The 16,476-nt window shown below is 55.6% G+C and overlaps 1 protein-coding gene across 1 annotated transcript; it reads right to left on the minus strand.

Moving 5' to 3' along the window:
- Nucleotides 1–1,501: 1,501 nt before the first annotated feature.
- On the minus strand, nt 1,502–14,574 carry PLA2G4F (phospholipase A2 group IVF). The gene is given in 25 exon segments (XM_059058100.2): nt 1,502–1,722; nt 2,000–2,104; nt 2,107–2,185; nt 2,729–2,895; nt 3,164–3,184; nt 3,187–3,357; nt 4,401–4,508; nt 4,621–4,758; nt 4,983–5,097; nt 6,000–6,098; nt 6,100–6,226; nt 6,485–6,521; nt 6,524–6,614; nt 8,257–8,392; nt 8,579–8,616; nt 8,816–8,929; nt 9,018–9,092; nt 9,094–9,188; nt 11,085–11,151; nt 11,626–11,668; nt 11,909–11,949; nt 12,383–12,511; nt 12,615–12,751; nt 13,353–13,425; nt 14,464–14,574. Coding segments are annotated over 25 exon segments (2,538 nt in total).
- Nucleotides 14,575–16,476: the final 1,902 nt, after the last annotated feature.

Raw genomic sequence — 16,476 nt, forward strand, 5'->3', positions numbered from 1 at the left:
AAAATCATAGTGAAACTTTTGAAAATCAAAGACAAAGAGAAAACCCTAAAAATTAAGTAAAGATAAATTACCTACAATGGGATAAGAATTCAGCTGACATCAGGGTGCCCATTGGCAATATGCAATGCAAAGAGGCATTAAAATCTGAGTAGATGTAAGCCTGAACCAAGAACTCTACCCTAATCCAGACTATTATAAGTCAGGGCAAGAAAAGACAATTCCAGACATGTCAGGACTCAGAAGGTTTACATTCCACAGACCCTCCACTATAGAACTATTCAATTTTGCACTCCAACAAAAAGAAAGATAAACCCAAAAGGAAGGCAGCAGGTCAAAGGATAAAGACTCATAAAAGATGTGTAAACACCAGCTAACCAGATAGCCTATCTCAAGAGCAATTGTCCCCAGTGAGCAGGCATGAGAGAACCAAGCTACCCCGACCCCATGCCAGCCAAAAGCTCTGGCCCTTTTGAAGCCCAGCTCCCTCAGAACCCACCCCCACCCGGTTCATGTCCAGCTGGAGGCCTGGGGGCACAGGCCAGGCTGGGATCTAGACACCCCAGAGTCAGGATGGGTGAGGCTTTGTCACATAAGTTCCCTGATTAGAAGAGGAATTGTGAACTTTGGCCCTGGAGAGCATGAGAGCATGAGAGAGAGCGAGAGAGCGAGAGAGCGAGAGAATGAGAGAGCGAGAGAGACGGGCTGTAGTCAAAGACAGCACTAGAGCGAGAGAGCGAGAGAGTGAGAGAGCGAGAGAGACGGGCTGTAGTCAAAGACAGCACTCCTGGCAGAGAAGTGTGAGTCAGTAGTGAGTATGGCAGCCGGGCCACTGAAGGGCCCCCGGGCGGCTCAGCGCTGGGTGGGGTGTGGGTGAGAAGAGGCCGCAGAGGCCCTAGCCAGAAGGAGAGGGCCTGAAGACCTCCACACTAAGCCCAGTCAGGGTGGATCTCCTTCCCACACACCTAAAATCTGCCCATGCTGGAGAGGCTCCAGGTATTTGGAAGGTCCCAGGTGCGTCAGAAGAAATGATAAACAGATCCCCCAGATCGCAGGGGTACATCTGTGAAAAAGACAGGAACCCGGGCCTCTGAGTTCCCAGCCACGCTTCCTCTACCTCTGCCCCTCCCTGGCAGCTGACAGGCCCCCACTACGAACACTACACCCTCGCACGCATGCACGCACGCACATACGCAGCACGCACACGCACACGCATGCGCGCAGGTTCACTCCGCCCCTGATAAATGGTTACGCCCTCTAGACACACCCATTTAGCTTCTGGGAAGGGTGAGACTATTTGCACTAGGTGGCAGCTGTACCCCTGATAAGAGAATGTGACCCAAGTTTAAACAGCAAAGATGAGTAATTAGCAGGGGTGCCCACCAGCTGGAGCCCAGCCAGGAGGGGATATCATCCTACAGGGTCCACCACCCCTCCCTCTACCAAGCCTTGGTCCGGAGCCCACAGTCCCTTCTCTGTCCCAGTCCCCCAACTCCAGCCCGGGTCAGCCTCCGGCCCTGTCCCCAGCCTGTCGCTGGCCCAGAGCCAGCCGGAGGGCCTACCGCACAGTCTCCACGTTGTTCAGAACACTGTATCGACTCAGGGTCACCAGCCGCTCAAACTCCAGGGGCTCGTAGGTGAAGTTCATCATGCCATAGGGGGTGTCTGGCCCATTGATGACAAAGTCCCCACAGGCTTTCTCCTCATCTGTTTGTCGTTCCACACCTGCAGTGGGACGGGGAGAGAGGCCGGGCTCGGGCACTCTGTGGCTAGGAGCTGCCAGTCCAGAAGCCCCCCTTCCCTAGAGCATCTGGCTGGTCTGTGGGCTCTGCTTGGGGCCACAACTCAGCTCTCTCACCCACCGGGAGGAGCCGGGCTAGTGTGCATGCTGAGTCCAGGAAGCACTGGCCAGCTCGGGGCCTCCAGGAGGTACACTGTCCTGGGTCCAGCACCCCATCATCACCCCGGGGCTCCGTGGGCCAGACCCAGACTTTCCCCTCACCTGGGGCCAGATGTGTGCGGAAGGTACGGTTGACCAGGGGGAAGTGCAGCACGATGGGTGAGCGCAGGTCCTTGGCCTTGGCAAACAGGTAGCATTCACGGGGGTCTTCAAGTCCTCAGGGGACACCTCAGTGCTGGGGAAGGAGATGCCTCGGTCCAGGCAGTACTTCCTTGTCATCTGTAAGACCTGGGCAGACACCCAGCCCTGTGAGCTTCCGGCCCTGCCTGAGGCGCCCTGGACTCACGCTGGCCCAGGCTTCAACGCCAGCCCTGTCTCCCAGCAGCCGAGTGACTACAGGCAGCAAGAAGAGAACCCGCATCCGAGTGTGCAACCTGTCCATCACCCCACAAGCCTCGAGGGAGCTGCTGATAGAGACTCCCTGGAGGGACCCTGATGGCTCTGTTGTTACCATAGCAACAAAGGGACAGCAAACCTGAACCCAGGCCCAGATAGGAGCAAGGAATCCTATCAGGAACAGCAGGGTCCAGAACAGGGGTCTTCTCTTCACTGGGATAAAGGCTCCTGAGGACTCCCTCTGGCCTCCTCTCCTGAACCCCACTCTCCTCCATCACCTCAGCAGTCCTCCTCTTCCAGCTGGGGAGACCAATGCTGCTAGTGGTGTTCACAAGGTGCCTGCCCACAGCTCAGCACCCAGGCCCTTCTCAAAGGGCGATCCCCCAACACCCAGCCAGGCTGCCTTAGCAAGGACCCCCCCACCCTGCACTGTACCTCAAAAGGGGCATCCAGGGAGTAGTCAAAGGACAGAATGAGGTCCACGGCTCTCTGCGGCTGCAGGCTCAGCGGGAACGGAGAGTTGGTGGCAAAGCCTACATCCACCAGGTACAGACAGTCCCACATGGGAGTGAGCTGGTTGGGGAAGGCATCCAGGTGCGAATCTGCACAAAGACAAATGCTTGCTCTTTGCAGCAGCCCTCTTCTCTTCGCACTGGGAATGCCCCTCTGTTGAGAGCTCTCCTCTTCCTACAGTCACGGGGTCTCCCACCACAGCCCCCGGCTTGCCTTCCAGCACAGTCATCACAGTCCTTCCCCCACTAGCTCCTGGGCAGCAGGAGCCCCCCCAGCCCCCAGGTCAAAAGGCAGCACTGGCCCCAGGGAGCCAGAGGCACAGGCAACAGGTGGGACCCCGCCCAGAGCAGCACCCACCTTTCCAGGCCAAAAACTCCCTCCAGACACATAATCCTTGTGCAGGCAGAGGCCCTGGCTGAAGTTCGAGTTCTGGGCTGAGGTAAAGCAGTAGGTGAATATGTCCAGCACAGCCTGGGAGAAAGGCCCTTGGGGGGTGAAGAGCCTGGTTTGCAGCCTTGCTGGGTCGTGCAGCTGGAGCTTCTGGCGGTCGTCTAGGTGGGGGTGGGAGGGTGAAATACCATGAGAAGCCCTCCTTTGTCCAGCGGTCCTCACATCTCAGGGGAGCCCCTCTGTCTCCTCCCCACGTCTCTCCTCCTTCCCCATCCCGCCTCCCGGGTGTCTGACCACTGCTTCCCCGAACCCCTTTTAAATGACTTTTTCTTTCATGTTCCCCACGTTTTGAAAGTTGACATGCACGTATTAAAAAGTTGAAAGTTGACATTGCATGTAGTAAACAACATCACCTACCCTTAAAGTTGCGTATACAACTTCCAATCAGAATTTCACCCATTAAACACCCACTGCACAGTTACCATGTGCTGTGGTGGCCACTGTGCTGGGCTCAGGGATGCAGAGGTGAACAGGGCCCGGCCCCGGCCCTCCAGGGCTCACGGCCTACTTAGGGGAGAATCTAAAGAGGTAATAAATGGTGACAGTGTCCCAAGGTAAGGACAACATGGGATGTGCCTACGGTTCTAGGGAACCTTGGTGGTCAGACCCTCGATTAGCCTGGAGGGATGGACTGGAACAGAGACTCACCCTGACAAAATGATGTCTGAGCTGAACTTTAAGAACTGAGCAAAAGTTATCCAGGGAAGAAAAATGGGAAAGGTATTCTACGCAGCAGGGAGCTCATGGGTCATTTAAGGAGCAGGCTGAAGGGGAGCTCTGAGGTGGGGGGACAGGGTGTCAACCAGATACCCAGTGGCCCTGGGCTGAGTTGATCTAATGGGAGCCCAAGCGGAGAATTAAAGGCACAGGTTTATCACGGAACACTCACAACTCCCACTAGGTTTTCTGACATGGGCTCCCCACCCCTTAGTCTCTCTGTAGACCTCTGGGCATCCAGAGACCCTAAGCTAGAAGTCATTTTCTCAATATTTCTCTGAACCGAATAGGACGTCCAAGTCCTTCACTGCCCCCTCCCTCATTCCTCATGCCTCTGCCAGGGCCCTGTTGCTGAAAAGAGGTATTGCGGGGGCTGGTGGGGGTGGGGGGGAGGGGAGGTTTGGGGGAGCAGGCTCTCTGCCCTCACCTGTGATGTTTACACTGCCTGTGCACCTCTGTAGGTAGCCAAGGCCCGAGCCGGCAGTCTTCAGGAAGATCTCATCCAGGTTGGCTACAAAGGCGCTGCCCCATATACCTAAGGAGAAAGGCAAAGCCCCCGTCCCTCACAAGTCCTCCACCGGCACCACCAACTCAGGGCCCGGCGCCTGCCCTGTCCCCATGTCCCCAGCCCTCTGGCCTAGACTCACCCTGCAGGTAGCAAATCTGGGGCTTGGGGCGGAGCTGCAACAGTTGCCCCATGAAGAACTCTGAGCTAAAGAGCTCAGTGGGAACATAAGCGCCATACTTGGGTAAGCCGACCTCATGGGAGGTGAACTCGCACCACTCTGGGGGTGCAAAGAGAACGGAATGTCACCAGGGGCTTCCCACCAGGGCCCCACGCTTCCCCTGAGCCCTTGTGCCTGAGCAGGAATCTTTGCCTTGTCAAGAGCAGGAGGCAGCAAGCCCACTGTGCTCCAAGGCTCCCACCTGTGCCCTGACAGCCCTGGCCTCTACATCCTCACACCGACCATTGCTCCCACCTGCTTCCTAGGTCCCCGCACCCGGGCACCTGCAAAGTCTTCCCCACTGATGTTGCTGCGGACATTGACACTGGCGTAGATGGGGTAAGGGTTCAGGTCCTGGCTGATCGCTTCCTGCTGGTCAGACAGCTTGGAAGGATTTTCCTGGTCAGGAAAGAACGGAGGCCACTTGGCCTTTGGGGAGTTCCCTTTCCCCACCCGCACGGCCTGAGGCTCGGCACCCTGCAGGTGTAGCGTGCCCACGAGACTTTGGTTGCTAAGGCCAGGGCTCTAGAGACAGCTCTCTAAGGGACAGGCTTTGGGCTGCAGCAGAGGTGAGGCCACATGGGGTTCGTGCAATTCCAGGGACTTTGGACCCCCTTCCTTCCCATTCAAGAAAGCCTATCAGCACCCAAGGGAGTCAAGTGACAGTTTTAAAGGAATAACTGAAAATCCAATCTACTTTCTTTGAAAAAGTAAATCACTAGAACACATGTATTCTTTTCTTAGACATCACATTCATAACAGATAGGCACACACCAGTGGGCCAGGCCCCGCAGGCCCCCAGGGCTGAGAACCTCTCTCAGCTCTAATCTCATCTCCCGATGCATGCTGGGCCTGCAGTTCTAGGAGAAGCCACCAGGTGGCGTGAATCATGCCTGCTTGGCCGTCGGGCTGGAGTGGCATTCTGCCTCAGCAGGAGGTTGGAATCATTTGGGACACTTTCAAAGCACACTTGTACTAGGGTTCGACTCCTCACCAACCAAAACCAGTATCTCTGGAAGTGAGACCTAGGCATGGTGTTTTTGGAAAGCTGTGCAGGTGATTCTAATATGCAGACAGACCTGAGAACAGCAGACCAGCCTCTCCCTCCCAGGGGTTAGAGCCAAGGTGAGATGAAGCGTGTCAACCCACCCAGAGATCCCACCCCTTGCCCCCAGGGAGCTCAGACTTAAAGGATACCTTTGCAAATCTCAGATCTTAGCCTAGTGGGTAAGGCAGAACTAAGTGCTGGTGGGGCAGGGTGGACAGGAGCCATGTTCATCTATTACCTGCTCTTCTCTTACCTCCTAGTATAGGAAATATTCAATGAGAAGCCCCCAGAGGTCGATGAGGAAAGGGCTGTGGCCACTGCTTTCCCGGATCCACAGTTCCTGGGCATAGTACTTACTGCAGGTGTTCCATGGACATTGCCCTCATCTTACTGCTGCAGACCCGAGCCTGGGCGCGCTCAGTAGGGCCCTGCTAGGCCACCTGGGACCAGGCTGGGTCCTTGTAGAGTGTGGAGATGCACCTGGGCATGGAGGGAATTAGGAGCGTGGGAGCACAGTAAGGGGAGAGCGGGATACAGGTGTCTCTGAGTCACCCCTCCTCCCCCATCCCTTGCACCCACTGGCCTGCACCACCCACTCAGAGGGCCCTGGGGACTCAGTCCCTTCCTGCTCTTCCTGACCCCTTTGGATCCCCGTCCCTCCCCACCAGATCACCAGGTCATACCTCTGCCTCTTCAGGGCTCTCCTTTTTTTTTTTGCGCTGCCCCTACCTCACTTACCAGGTGGACCCAGAGACTCTACTCAGATAGGTCACAGGACGCCGAGCTCCTGTAGCCCAGCCAGGCTGCTGTGGAGGGAAGACATGGCTCGGGTTCCACCTCCTGAACCCAGCACGGCCACCACGGGCACCTGGGCACAATAATGATCATGATAACATCTACCCCCATTACTGTTCATATATTATTGCATAACATATCAGATATTGGTCTAAGAGCCCAACTTGTATTATCTCTTTCAGTCTTCAAAGAAACCCAATGGCATCCCCACTTTACAGGTGAGGAAACTGAGGTACAGGAAGGTTAGATAATGTGCCCACAATCATACCATCAGTGAGTAATGGACTGTCAGACTGAAGCAGTATAACCTCAGAGATGGCTGTTAACACTATACCAGGAAAGTATGTACCTGGGAGGTATATTGGATTCACTCAAAACAGCTAAAGCAGGGTTTCTCAACCTTGGCACTGTTGGTAATTTTGGACCAGATAATTCTTTACTGTGAGGAACTATCCTGTGTGTTATAGGATGTTTGGCAGCATTCCTGGCCTTCACCCGGCAGATGCCAGTAGCATCCCTCTCCCCTCCCCTAGTTGTGGCAATGTCTCTAGACAGTGACAAATGTCCCCTAGGCAGGTGGGGGGATGAGATTGCTCCCAGCCGAGAACCACAGAACTGAAGTGACAAAGACCAGCAGGCAGCCTGACCTGCCCCAGGTACGAGAGGTCCCCAGATATCTCTTCAGGATCAGAGGTGCCTGGTGGGATCAGACTAGAAGCTTTTGGGCTGCTCAGCTTTGCTACGAAGGTTTGGTTCATTCCACCCCAGACTTCCAGTTCCTTTCCCTGTCCTTCCTTTCTTCCCCTGTCTTGAAAAAAATGCTCCCTGGACATTGCCCCACAAGACCACTGTCCCTCCAGAGCTCTGAAGGAGACAGAGCTCCCTGAAGGCAGGTCTGTGCCCTCTCTACCCTCCACCCACAGATCGGAGATGGGGCACAGAGCAGGCATTACCAGATGAGCGGTAGGCTTGCTCAGCTTGTCAGCACTGGGCACAGGCTATGTCTCCTTGTACATTTGCAGCCAAAAGGAAGCCACCAGCCTGTCCCTGATTTACCACAGGTCTCCCCCTCAGCACTGCCTTTCCTCCTGCCTCCACTTCCAAATCTCTTTGTCCTGTTATGGACTGAATTGTGTCCTCCCCAAATTCATATGTGGGAGCCCCCATGTGACTCTCTTTGGAGAAAGGGCCTATGCACAGGTAATATAGGTCATGTGAGGTCATAAGGGTGGGGCCTTAATCCCATAGAACTGGTGTCCTTGTAAGAAGAGGAAGAGAGAGAGAGCTTCCCACAAACCCCTGCATGTGCACAGAGGAAAGGCCGTGTGAGGACACAGCAGGAAGGTGGCCGTCTACAAGTCAGGAAGAGGCCTCGTCAGATACCAACACTGACGGCACCTTGATCTTGAACTTGCAGCCTCCACGTGAGAAAATAAATGTCTGTTGTTTGAGCCACCCAGTCTGTGGCGTTCTGTTATGGCAGCCTGAGCAGACTAATACACCTCCCTTGGCTGGGGCCGTTCAGCCCTCGTTCATATGGGGTCATGACTCTCCCGATTGTGCCCGTCAGCTCAGGCAAACGGGCCTGCCCCCTTCTTCCTCTGGTCCCCACACTTCCTCAATGCTTCCTGTCACCTCTTAGACACACAGTCCTCTCAAGGAAGAGGTTGGATTTGGTCCCAGCAACTCTGGTGTCTGGCTCCTCCATTCCATACCTGGTTACTGTCAGGAGCCTGGCTCAATCCCAGCACCTGCTGTAGGGCCTTGGACACAACGTGCTTCCTCTTATCCAGAAAGTCCTATTCCCCATCACAGAGGTCAAAGCCAAGACGCAGGTCAAGGTCCCCAGAGCTGCCTCAGAGGGGGTGGGGGTGGGGTACTGGGTGACTGTTCAGTGGAGGAGAGCCTCCGGCCAAACCCATTTTCACGGGAGCAGACAGACGCACACCCCGTGGAACCTCCCAGAAAGATGCCACGGGACCCAGTCACCCCCAACGCCCACTGAGCCGTAGGCAGAAGAGTCTCCATGCCGCTCACCTCACTTCTGCCTTCACACTCATAGCCACCTCCTGGCCCTGGAAGAGACAACAGCCCATCCCTGAACGCACTGAGAGGGACTCGCATTTGCAGCCCCGGTTGCTCTGGTAATTCTGGCCCAGGTGTGGACACCATGGCTGGCCTGATCTTGACCCCCTCGCAGGCATCCTCCCCCAGACCTTTTGTGGGGGTCACAGAGCAGGCATGGGCCCCTCAGGCACCCAGACACAGCCTTACCTCCCCCAGGGCCACGACATGATGCTTCTCCCGACCTAGGGCCAGAGAGGAGAGCAGGATGCCCCCCTCGTCCAGCTTGCTGGTCTGGGCCTCCAGCTCAGCACTTGGGCCGCTCTGCAGAGAAGAAAACACCCAGGAAAAGGGGCCTCGTCCAGGCTGGATGGATTCTGTCGTCCGCCCCTTCCCAGGCTCCGTCACTCACCTGCAGGACCGTGAGCTTCTCTCCCAGCTCCACCTTCGGCCTGGAACTGAGCACTGGGTTCACGTGGGAGGTAAACCGTGTCTGGGAGGCCTGCCTCCAGGGGAGGCCGCAGGGGCAAGAGCTGGGGCTTCTTGTAGGCCCCGGGCACTGCCAGCCGAATCTGCCTGGAGCCTGGGAGCAGAGGGCCTAGGTGAGTGCCAGGTGAGGGGGTGAGAGTGGGGTGTGTGTGGCCCGGGACGGTAGCGCGCTGAGCAGCAACTCCCCTTTCCTTCCCCTTGGAAGTGCCAGTTCATCACCCTGCTCACTCTCTGGCAATGGGCCCTGCAGACATCATGAAGGACACTCGGGGTCCTCTAACCTGCTCTGATCGGAACACTGGGAGCCTGGGATGGGGACGGCATAGAGCGCTCGGGGAAGGGCCCCTGTCCGGAGCTTATGGGGCTGAGGATTTTGAGATTATTATATTAAGCATATAAAATATAATTCTATAACTACCATATTATAATGATCAGATATTAATTATTACATTAATTACCAGTTTTCAGCTGGTAGTTGCCCCTCTTTTGCTCCATTCAAGGCCTGTGCTCATTGCCTTGGGGGAGGTTTGTGGCCAGAGAGAAAGCAAACAGGCTGCACGTTGTTTCCAAAGCATAAGCCCTTGGGAGAACATAGAGGGTTTGCAGGGGGTGTAAAAGGAAGAAGTGGGTTTGTGGCACAGAGAGGGTAGGCTTGGGGAAGCGGAGGAGAGCCAGCCCCGTCCTGGTGAGGCCAGCTGGGGGGAGGCAGAGAGAGGTCTGTGGGCCCAGGGGCAGCGGGGCCCGCCCTGTTCCTGCAGCTTTCTGGAGAGCAGGCAAGACCCCAGAGAGAAATGGCTATACATGACACCCAGGAAGAGGGGACCCCAGACAGACCCACGAAAGAGCCCCTAACGCCTCAGGAACCGACGTCCAAATGGAATACCCGTCCCTACATGCCCTCCTTAACACTAAATGAGACCTGGGGACTTGACATGACCAGGGGTGGGAGGGAATTAGAGAAAATAAGGAAAGTGATCCTTCTCTCATATCACGGTTTACAGACTGAGATTGATAAGGGCTGTTCACAGGCAGAAAGAACAGAAGTTGTGGTGGGGAGAGCAGATGGGCCCCGGGTGTCACAGACCTGGGCCTGGGCCTGGCTCTACCGCTTACTGGCTGTGTGACCTTAACAAAGTTTCTTCTCTGAGCCTCAGTCTCGTGAATTAAAGGAGGATAATGACTGATGACTGTACCTACATTATGAGGTTGTTATGAGGATTAAAAGCTAAAACACTGTAAAATGCTTAGGCCAGTGCCTGACTCATAGTAAGTGCGCCATGTTACCTGGGCACAACTCAGCCCGTAGGCTCAGACTCCCAGTGTCGGAGAGGACCTTAGCTGTCATGCAGCCTCCGCTCCCCTCCCAAAGCTGGAACCCCTCCCGAGTGGCTGTCCCCTGCGGCAGACTGCCATGGCCCCAGTTCTTCACTTCTGGAGTTCTCACTGTTTGCCATGTGGCCTTGGTTTCTCTCACTAAAGAGGTTGGCTATATTCCTTGCCCTCCAACTTAGAGTCAGCCTTGTGCTTGTTTTGGCTAACAAAATGTTAGTGAGGGCTGTGATGTGACCAAAGGCTCGAAAAGCACTTGCTCATCCGGCCATGCGCCCTTGCACCTCTGCCAGTGTCTTAAGAACACGCCCAGGCTTGTCCGCTGGTCACAGGATGTGGATGAGGGACATGGGAGCAGAGCCAGGTCACTCCACCAAGCCCAGCCTAGATCAGCCATGCCCCAGCTGACCACCAGATGTGTCTGCCACTGAGATTTTGTGGGTGTCTTTTGTACAGCAGTAGTTGAACCGATACAGCCTCTGTGCTTGAATACTTCCAGGGACAGAAATTTACTGCTTCTGGAGGCAATCCATGTCATCCTTGGTCAGCTTTCAGCAGTGAAAAATTAAGGACTTTCTGCCCCAGACCCATCTTCTTGAAACCAGCAGCCCCCAATCCCCCAGGAGAGAAGGCAAGACCCAAGGCCACTGACCAGACTCACCATACTCTTAATGTGGGGCTGTCCCATCTCCCCTGAGGGTGCCCTGGATTCTCAGATAGGGCTGAGCCTGAGGAAAGCAGAGGCCTGTGGGAGCCAGACAGTCTACAGGGCCCTCCCTGCACAGGGCCTGAACCAGGATGGAGGGAGGGAAGGGTATCTGGGGCAGGGTCGAGTTAACATCCTTCCCAGGGCCTGTGCCTTAGAAGCAGGGGGGTCTTCTGTCTTCCCTCCCAGGACTCAGAGGAAGTGGTCCCTGGTGAGAAAGGCGGAGGAGATGAGGGGCCCTGATGTGGCTGCTTGGCGGACTCAGAAGCCAGGTGAGCAGTGTGCTGTGCACAGGTGGAAAGCCTGGCTTCTGGGCTATTCCATCAGGTGGGAGGCAAGGTGCCCCCTTGTCCCTGGAGGTACCTCCCAGCACATCTCCCCTCTGAGGAGAGGTTGAGTGTCCTTCAGGCAAGTGGGCATGATGGGCTCAGTCGTGGACTCCCCAATCCCCCATCCCTCAGCCCTGGGCGGCCCCAAGCTGGCCACCCCTACTCACCACCAGGACCCCATTGTTGATGACTTCAGACGCCGGCACCTGGCTACAAAGGATGAGGGGCTCATGGGATGCCTGAATCCCTCAAGATGGCTATTACTATAATAATGTAACCAAAGCAGCTGGAAGAGCCTGGGGATCACGGCAGGTCTGGGGGTTGGGGTGGGCATCAAGGTCAGGACATCCCCTCTCAGGCCAGGCCAACGCAGCACCTGGTGACTGACAGCTGGGAGCTTTGGGTAGGTCTCAGAGTAAATGGGAGGGTACAGGCTCCACCTGGACTCACCTGTCCTCCAAAACAAATTCTACCTGCAGCTCTTGTGAATCCTACATGGAGGGAGCAAGGGAGCACCAGTTTTCAAAGAGGTCCCAGAGCCTCAGGACCTTCCCCTCCCACCCCCAGTTCTACTCAGCTCCAGCGACTAGAAGGCCAGACTGATGTTGTGGCTGCTCGTGGACACAGGACAGGGTAGCGACATCGCCACTAGGAGCTCCACCTGTTCAAGGCTGTGGACAGGCGCTGTTCTAGACACTGAGGATTCAGCAGTGACCGAGACACACAAAGCCCCTGCCTTCAAGGAGCCCACGTGTTGGCTTCCCTCAGGAAAAGAGTGCTTGTGGGAAAGCTTTGTGGGGTCATTGCTGCAGGGTGGAGGAGGGTCTGTCTTCGAGGTTGGGCCTGTGCTGATCGGGAGCCCCCTGTGCTAGGGCCTCTTCTCCCAGGACTGGGCTCGTTGCTGGCGCAGGTGGAGCCACTCACCTGGTGGCTGAGTGGGCAGGTGTGTCTGTGCGGTTGGTGGGGCTTGAGGCTCCTCAGGTCAAACAGCAACAGGGAGAGCTGGTCACTGTCCAGGACGTCCTTGTCATAGAGGGTGAGCTCCAGGACGTTCTGGGGGCAGGGCAGGAGGCAGGGGGGCCTGAGGCAGGGCGGAGGGCAGGCACCTGGGAGGAGCCCTCTCCCTCCGCAGCCCCAGCCCCTCGCTGACCCTCACCTTCACGGCGCCGTGGACCCGGTAGTGGAAGGTTTCGTTCCATTCGGGGTCACGGCAGTTGGCTACCACCCTTGTCTGGGTGGGGCTGGGGGACGCTGTGTGCAGCCAGAGCTGCACATAGCGGTCGGCTTTGGACACTGTAGGTGGGATGGGGAGGGTTCCTCAGCCTCTAGCTCTTATGGCTGGAAAGGCTGCCTGGAGGAGACTGGGGCTGGACAGGAAGGGGCAGAGGAGGGAGAGGAGGCTGCCCACATAGCAGGGTGGGGCGGGGAGATGTGGGAGAGCCCATGTCCTTGACTCTGTCTCCACCAGTTACACCTCCCATTCAACTGAATGGAAATCCTGCTGCAGCCAATTCAAAAGGTCATGTGACAGCGCAGACCACTGAGTAATTCCCAGAAAAGGCCTGATTCAGGAAGCAAGCTCCCGCCCAGTATGAGCACTGGTGTGGAAACCCCTAGAGAGCAGACGGTAACTTGTGGCAGCAGCAGGCCTCACACACTCACCCAGGCTGGCAACCTCCACAAGCCAGCCTCAGGGAGGAGGTGGTGGTCTGCACACTGCCTTCCCCTCCAGCTCCCGCAGCCTGCCCCGGGCTGTGGCCCGGGCTCCCTCACCAGAGAGCCCTCCATCCGCTCCACTCTAAACACACATGCACGCTTCAGACCAGCCCCTGCTGAGCTCTGGTGAGGCCGCAGGGGGAGGAAGGAAGAAAGCATGAAATTGGGGGTCACTCACACAGGTCTGCGCCCTGGATATTTCTGGCCCTCAGCACCTTCACCTGGAGGTCATAGTATGGGTGGGTCTCCCGCTGAAAGGACAGAACTCCGGGGACTCAGTTCCAGGAAGCCGGGTGTGAGGCCTGACCTCCCTGCCATGGTGCCCACCCAGGGCTTCCCTTGTCCCATCGCAGAGCGACATCCTGGCCCAGGGTCACTGACGTCACTGTGCCAGGGACCCAGGAGGCCTCGACAGAGCAAGCGCTGGGAGCTGAGTGTGCTGGTGATGAACCTGACCTTGGAATCAGTCAGGCTGGGATCAAATCTAAGCTGCACTTTGGACTAGCTAAATGGCCTTGGGCAAGAGACTTGATTTCCCTGTGCTTTAGTTTCTCTGTCTATAAAGTGGGGATTATGATGATAATCTCACAGGGTTGTAGCGAGTTTTAAATGAGAAGTCATACAAACTGCCTGGCATAAGTGCTTAATACATGTAGCCATTTTTACTAATTATGTTTATTATGCACCACGAACGTGCAGCCCCCCTGACTACAGTGCTGGGGCTGTAGCTTGAGAGTCAAAGTGAGAGCTGGAGTGATGTGCTTAAGAAGATTAAGTATCAAAAGAGAAAACTGTGATGGACCCCACCCACTAGCTCCTGACAAAGGCTAGAAGTCGGCCCAAGAGGGTGCGGGCAAGTAAAGGGAAACCAAGAGTCACCCAGCTGGTACTGGTCTGATGAGTCGCTAAGGAGACGGCAGCTTGGGCTCAGGAGAGATAACAGTAGACTGCAGCCTCCTGGGACTGAGACTATCTCCTCCAGATCCCAGCAAGTGCCTCATTCCCCCCACTCCCTCAACCCCCAACCCCCATTCTACAGCCAGGCTACGGCATACCGGGCAAAAGCCAATCAGCTGCAAGTGTCACATGGCTTCCATTTCCTAACCGGGGGTGATTAACTTCAAGATTATTATTTGGCCAAGCTCTCTAACCTCTACCAGGTAATCTGGAGCAAATCAGTCCTGGCCCAGATCAAAATGCATTCCCAGGGCTGGCCCCAGTCTCCACAGGGCCCTGTGCGCCCAGGACTCCTCCTGTCCACACCCCCCAGGGGAGATCAGGTACTTTACCCGCCACTGCTTCCACTGAAGTTCCCTCTTCTGTCTGTTCTGCAGCAACACCGCACCCACGAGGGGCAGCCCCTTGCCTGTTAGCCACCTGGGCCAGAGCACCCAGAGCATGGCCGGGCAGCCTGGCTCCCGGCAGCAAGCTCTGCCTGCGCTCCTCTGGCTACACTGGCTGCTGGCTCAGGTCTGACAGGTAGCTGGAGTGCGGAGAGTGGAGCAGGCTGCTCTGCTGAGGACTCACAGCTGGGACTGGAGGTGGGGTTTGACGAGCTCCAGGAAGTGACTGGAGCCCAGTGTCCTCTAGCAGAAGGGACTTTAGACCCTCTCAAAGAGGATGAGGAACTGGCACTCTGGTTCCCAAACCTAGCCTCTCGTTATCATGGGGCTGCTTATAGAAAATAGATGCCTGCGCCTTACTCCCCAGACGATTTGATTTAGAGGGTGTGGCTAGAACCCAGGTGTTTGTACTTCCAACAAGCCTTTTAGATGATGCAGACACAGGTGGTCCAGGGAACAGCAGAGCCAGAAAGTGCTGCATCAGGGGCCTAGGTTTCCCCCAGCTATCAGAAGAGACTCTAACACCTTTCAAGTCCCACCTTCCCCACAGCTCTTAAGCAGAAACATGGAAATCTCTGGTTCCCACAGTGTTTCATCTGGACTCAAAGGTGTTTCTAATCCCTCAGGGCCTCTCTCATTTGTTCCCCAAACACTGAGAGGCTGCTGTGTGCCAGACACTGCACTAGGCCCTGGTCCAAAGGTGAGGAGGGCCCAACTGTATCCTGAAGAAATTCAGACTCGTGATTCCCCGCTGTGGCTTCTAACCAGGACCCCTTCCTGAATCTGTGGAAATACCTGGATGGTCCAGGAACAGAAGTAGGGATATGGTCAGGTGGTATCAATAAGGGCAGGTAAAAACCAGCCTGCCTGTCCTTAAGCTACTAGAGATAAAGGCTTTAGAGGGTCCCCTTTGACCATCATGAGCCTTAGGCTGCAGGTGGTGTGTGATGCTCCCTTTTCTGCAGACCGCAGCCACCTAGGTGGCCAAGACAGGCACAGTTTCTGGAAGAAAGGATCTCTAGGGCAGTGAGCTGTTGGGAGATACATTTCTTTCCCTCAACCAAGACCCAGTCATCTCCACTCTCCTCCCCAGTGCCCGAGTTGGGAGACTGAAAAGATGACATTCCAAAATGAGGTGATTCAACTCTGAAATGAACTCTGCAAGCAAATTCAGACCAGAAATTCCCAGAACTGCTGTTGGCAAGGTCCCAAGGGGGAGGGCGTGTTTCTGCTTAATTTGGAGCATGAGGCCAAGACCTGTGCTGGGGTCTCAGAAATGCCAGAGGTCCAGCCTCTTAGTGACCTGTATGCACAATGTGGAGGCCCCTGGAGCCACAGCAGGGGAGCCTGAGGGAGGGGCACGGAGCTAGCTGGGGGCAGAGCCAGGTCTGGCATCCAGGACCCCTGACTAATTAGAGTGCTTTCTGGGCTGTACCACACTCTCTCCTGGAAGTCATCGGCCCCATGCCTCAAGAAAGTCATACCTCTTAGTCCCAGACGTTATCTCATCACCAGGGAAAACTCAGGATGCCCAGAGATGGCTCCGGAGAGGGACACAGAAGGACCAGATTGCCTTTTAGGAGCTGGCCAAAGTGGACCAACACTTCTCCACTTCTCAAACATCCCTAGGTCCCTTAATCCCACCAATTCAACATCTTTCCTGCCTGTCCCAGTCATTATGAGCTGCAGGAAGAAGCACAAGGCCGTAATACATGAAGCGAAGGGCAAGTGGTTTGGATCAGCTAGAATTGCAGTGTCTACTAGCACTCTGTGATGCTGGAAATGTTCTGTATCTGTGCTGTCAATATCAGCTACACACTAGCTGTACTGGATGGCACACATCAAGACAGCAGTGTTATACTGAATTTTTTTCTCAGTCACTGATTGGATTAGTCTTCTCCATTATTAATGTCTCATTGTTATTTTCATCAAATCCCACAGGAAAGGGGGAAAAAGAGA

This window comes from Kogia breviceps, chromosome 3, assembly GCF_026419965.1.
Source record: "Kogia breviceps isolate mKogBre1 chromosome 3, mKogBre1 haplotype 1, whole genome shotgun sequence".
In the NCBI taxonomy this organism is placed as follows: domain Eukaryota; kingdom Metazoa; phylum Chordata; class Mammalia; order Artiodactyla; family Physeteridae; genus Kogia; species Kogia breviceps.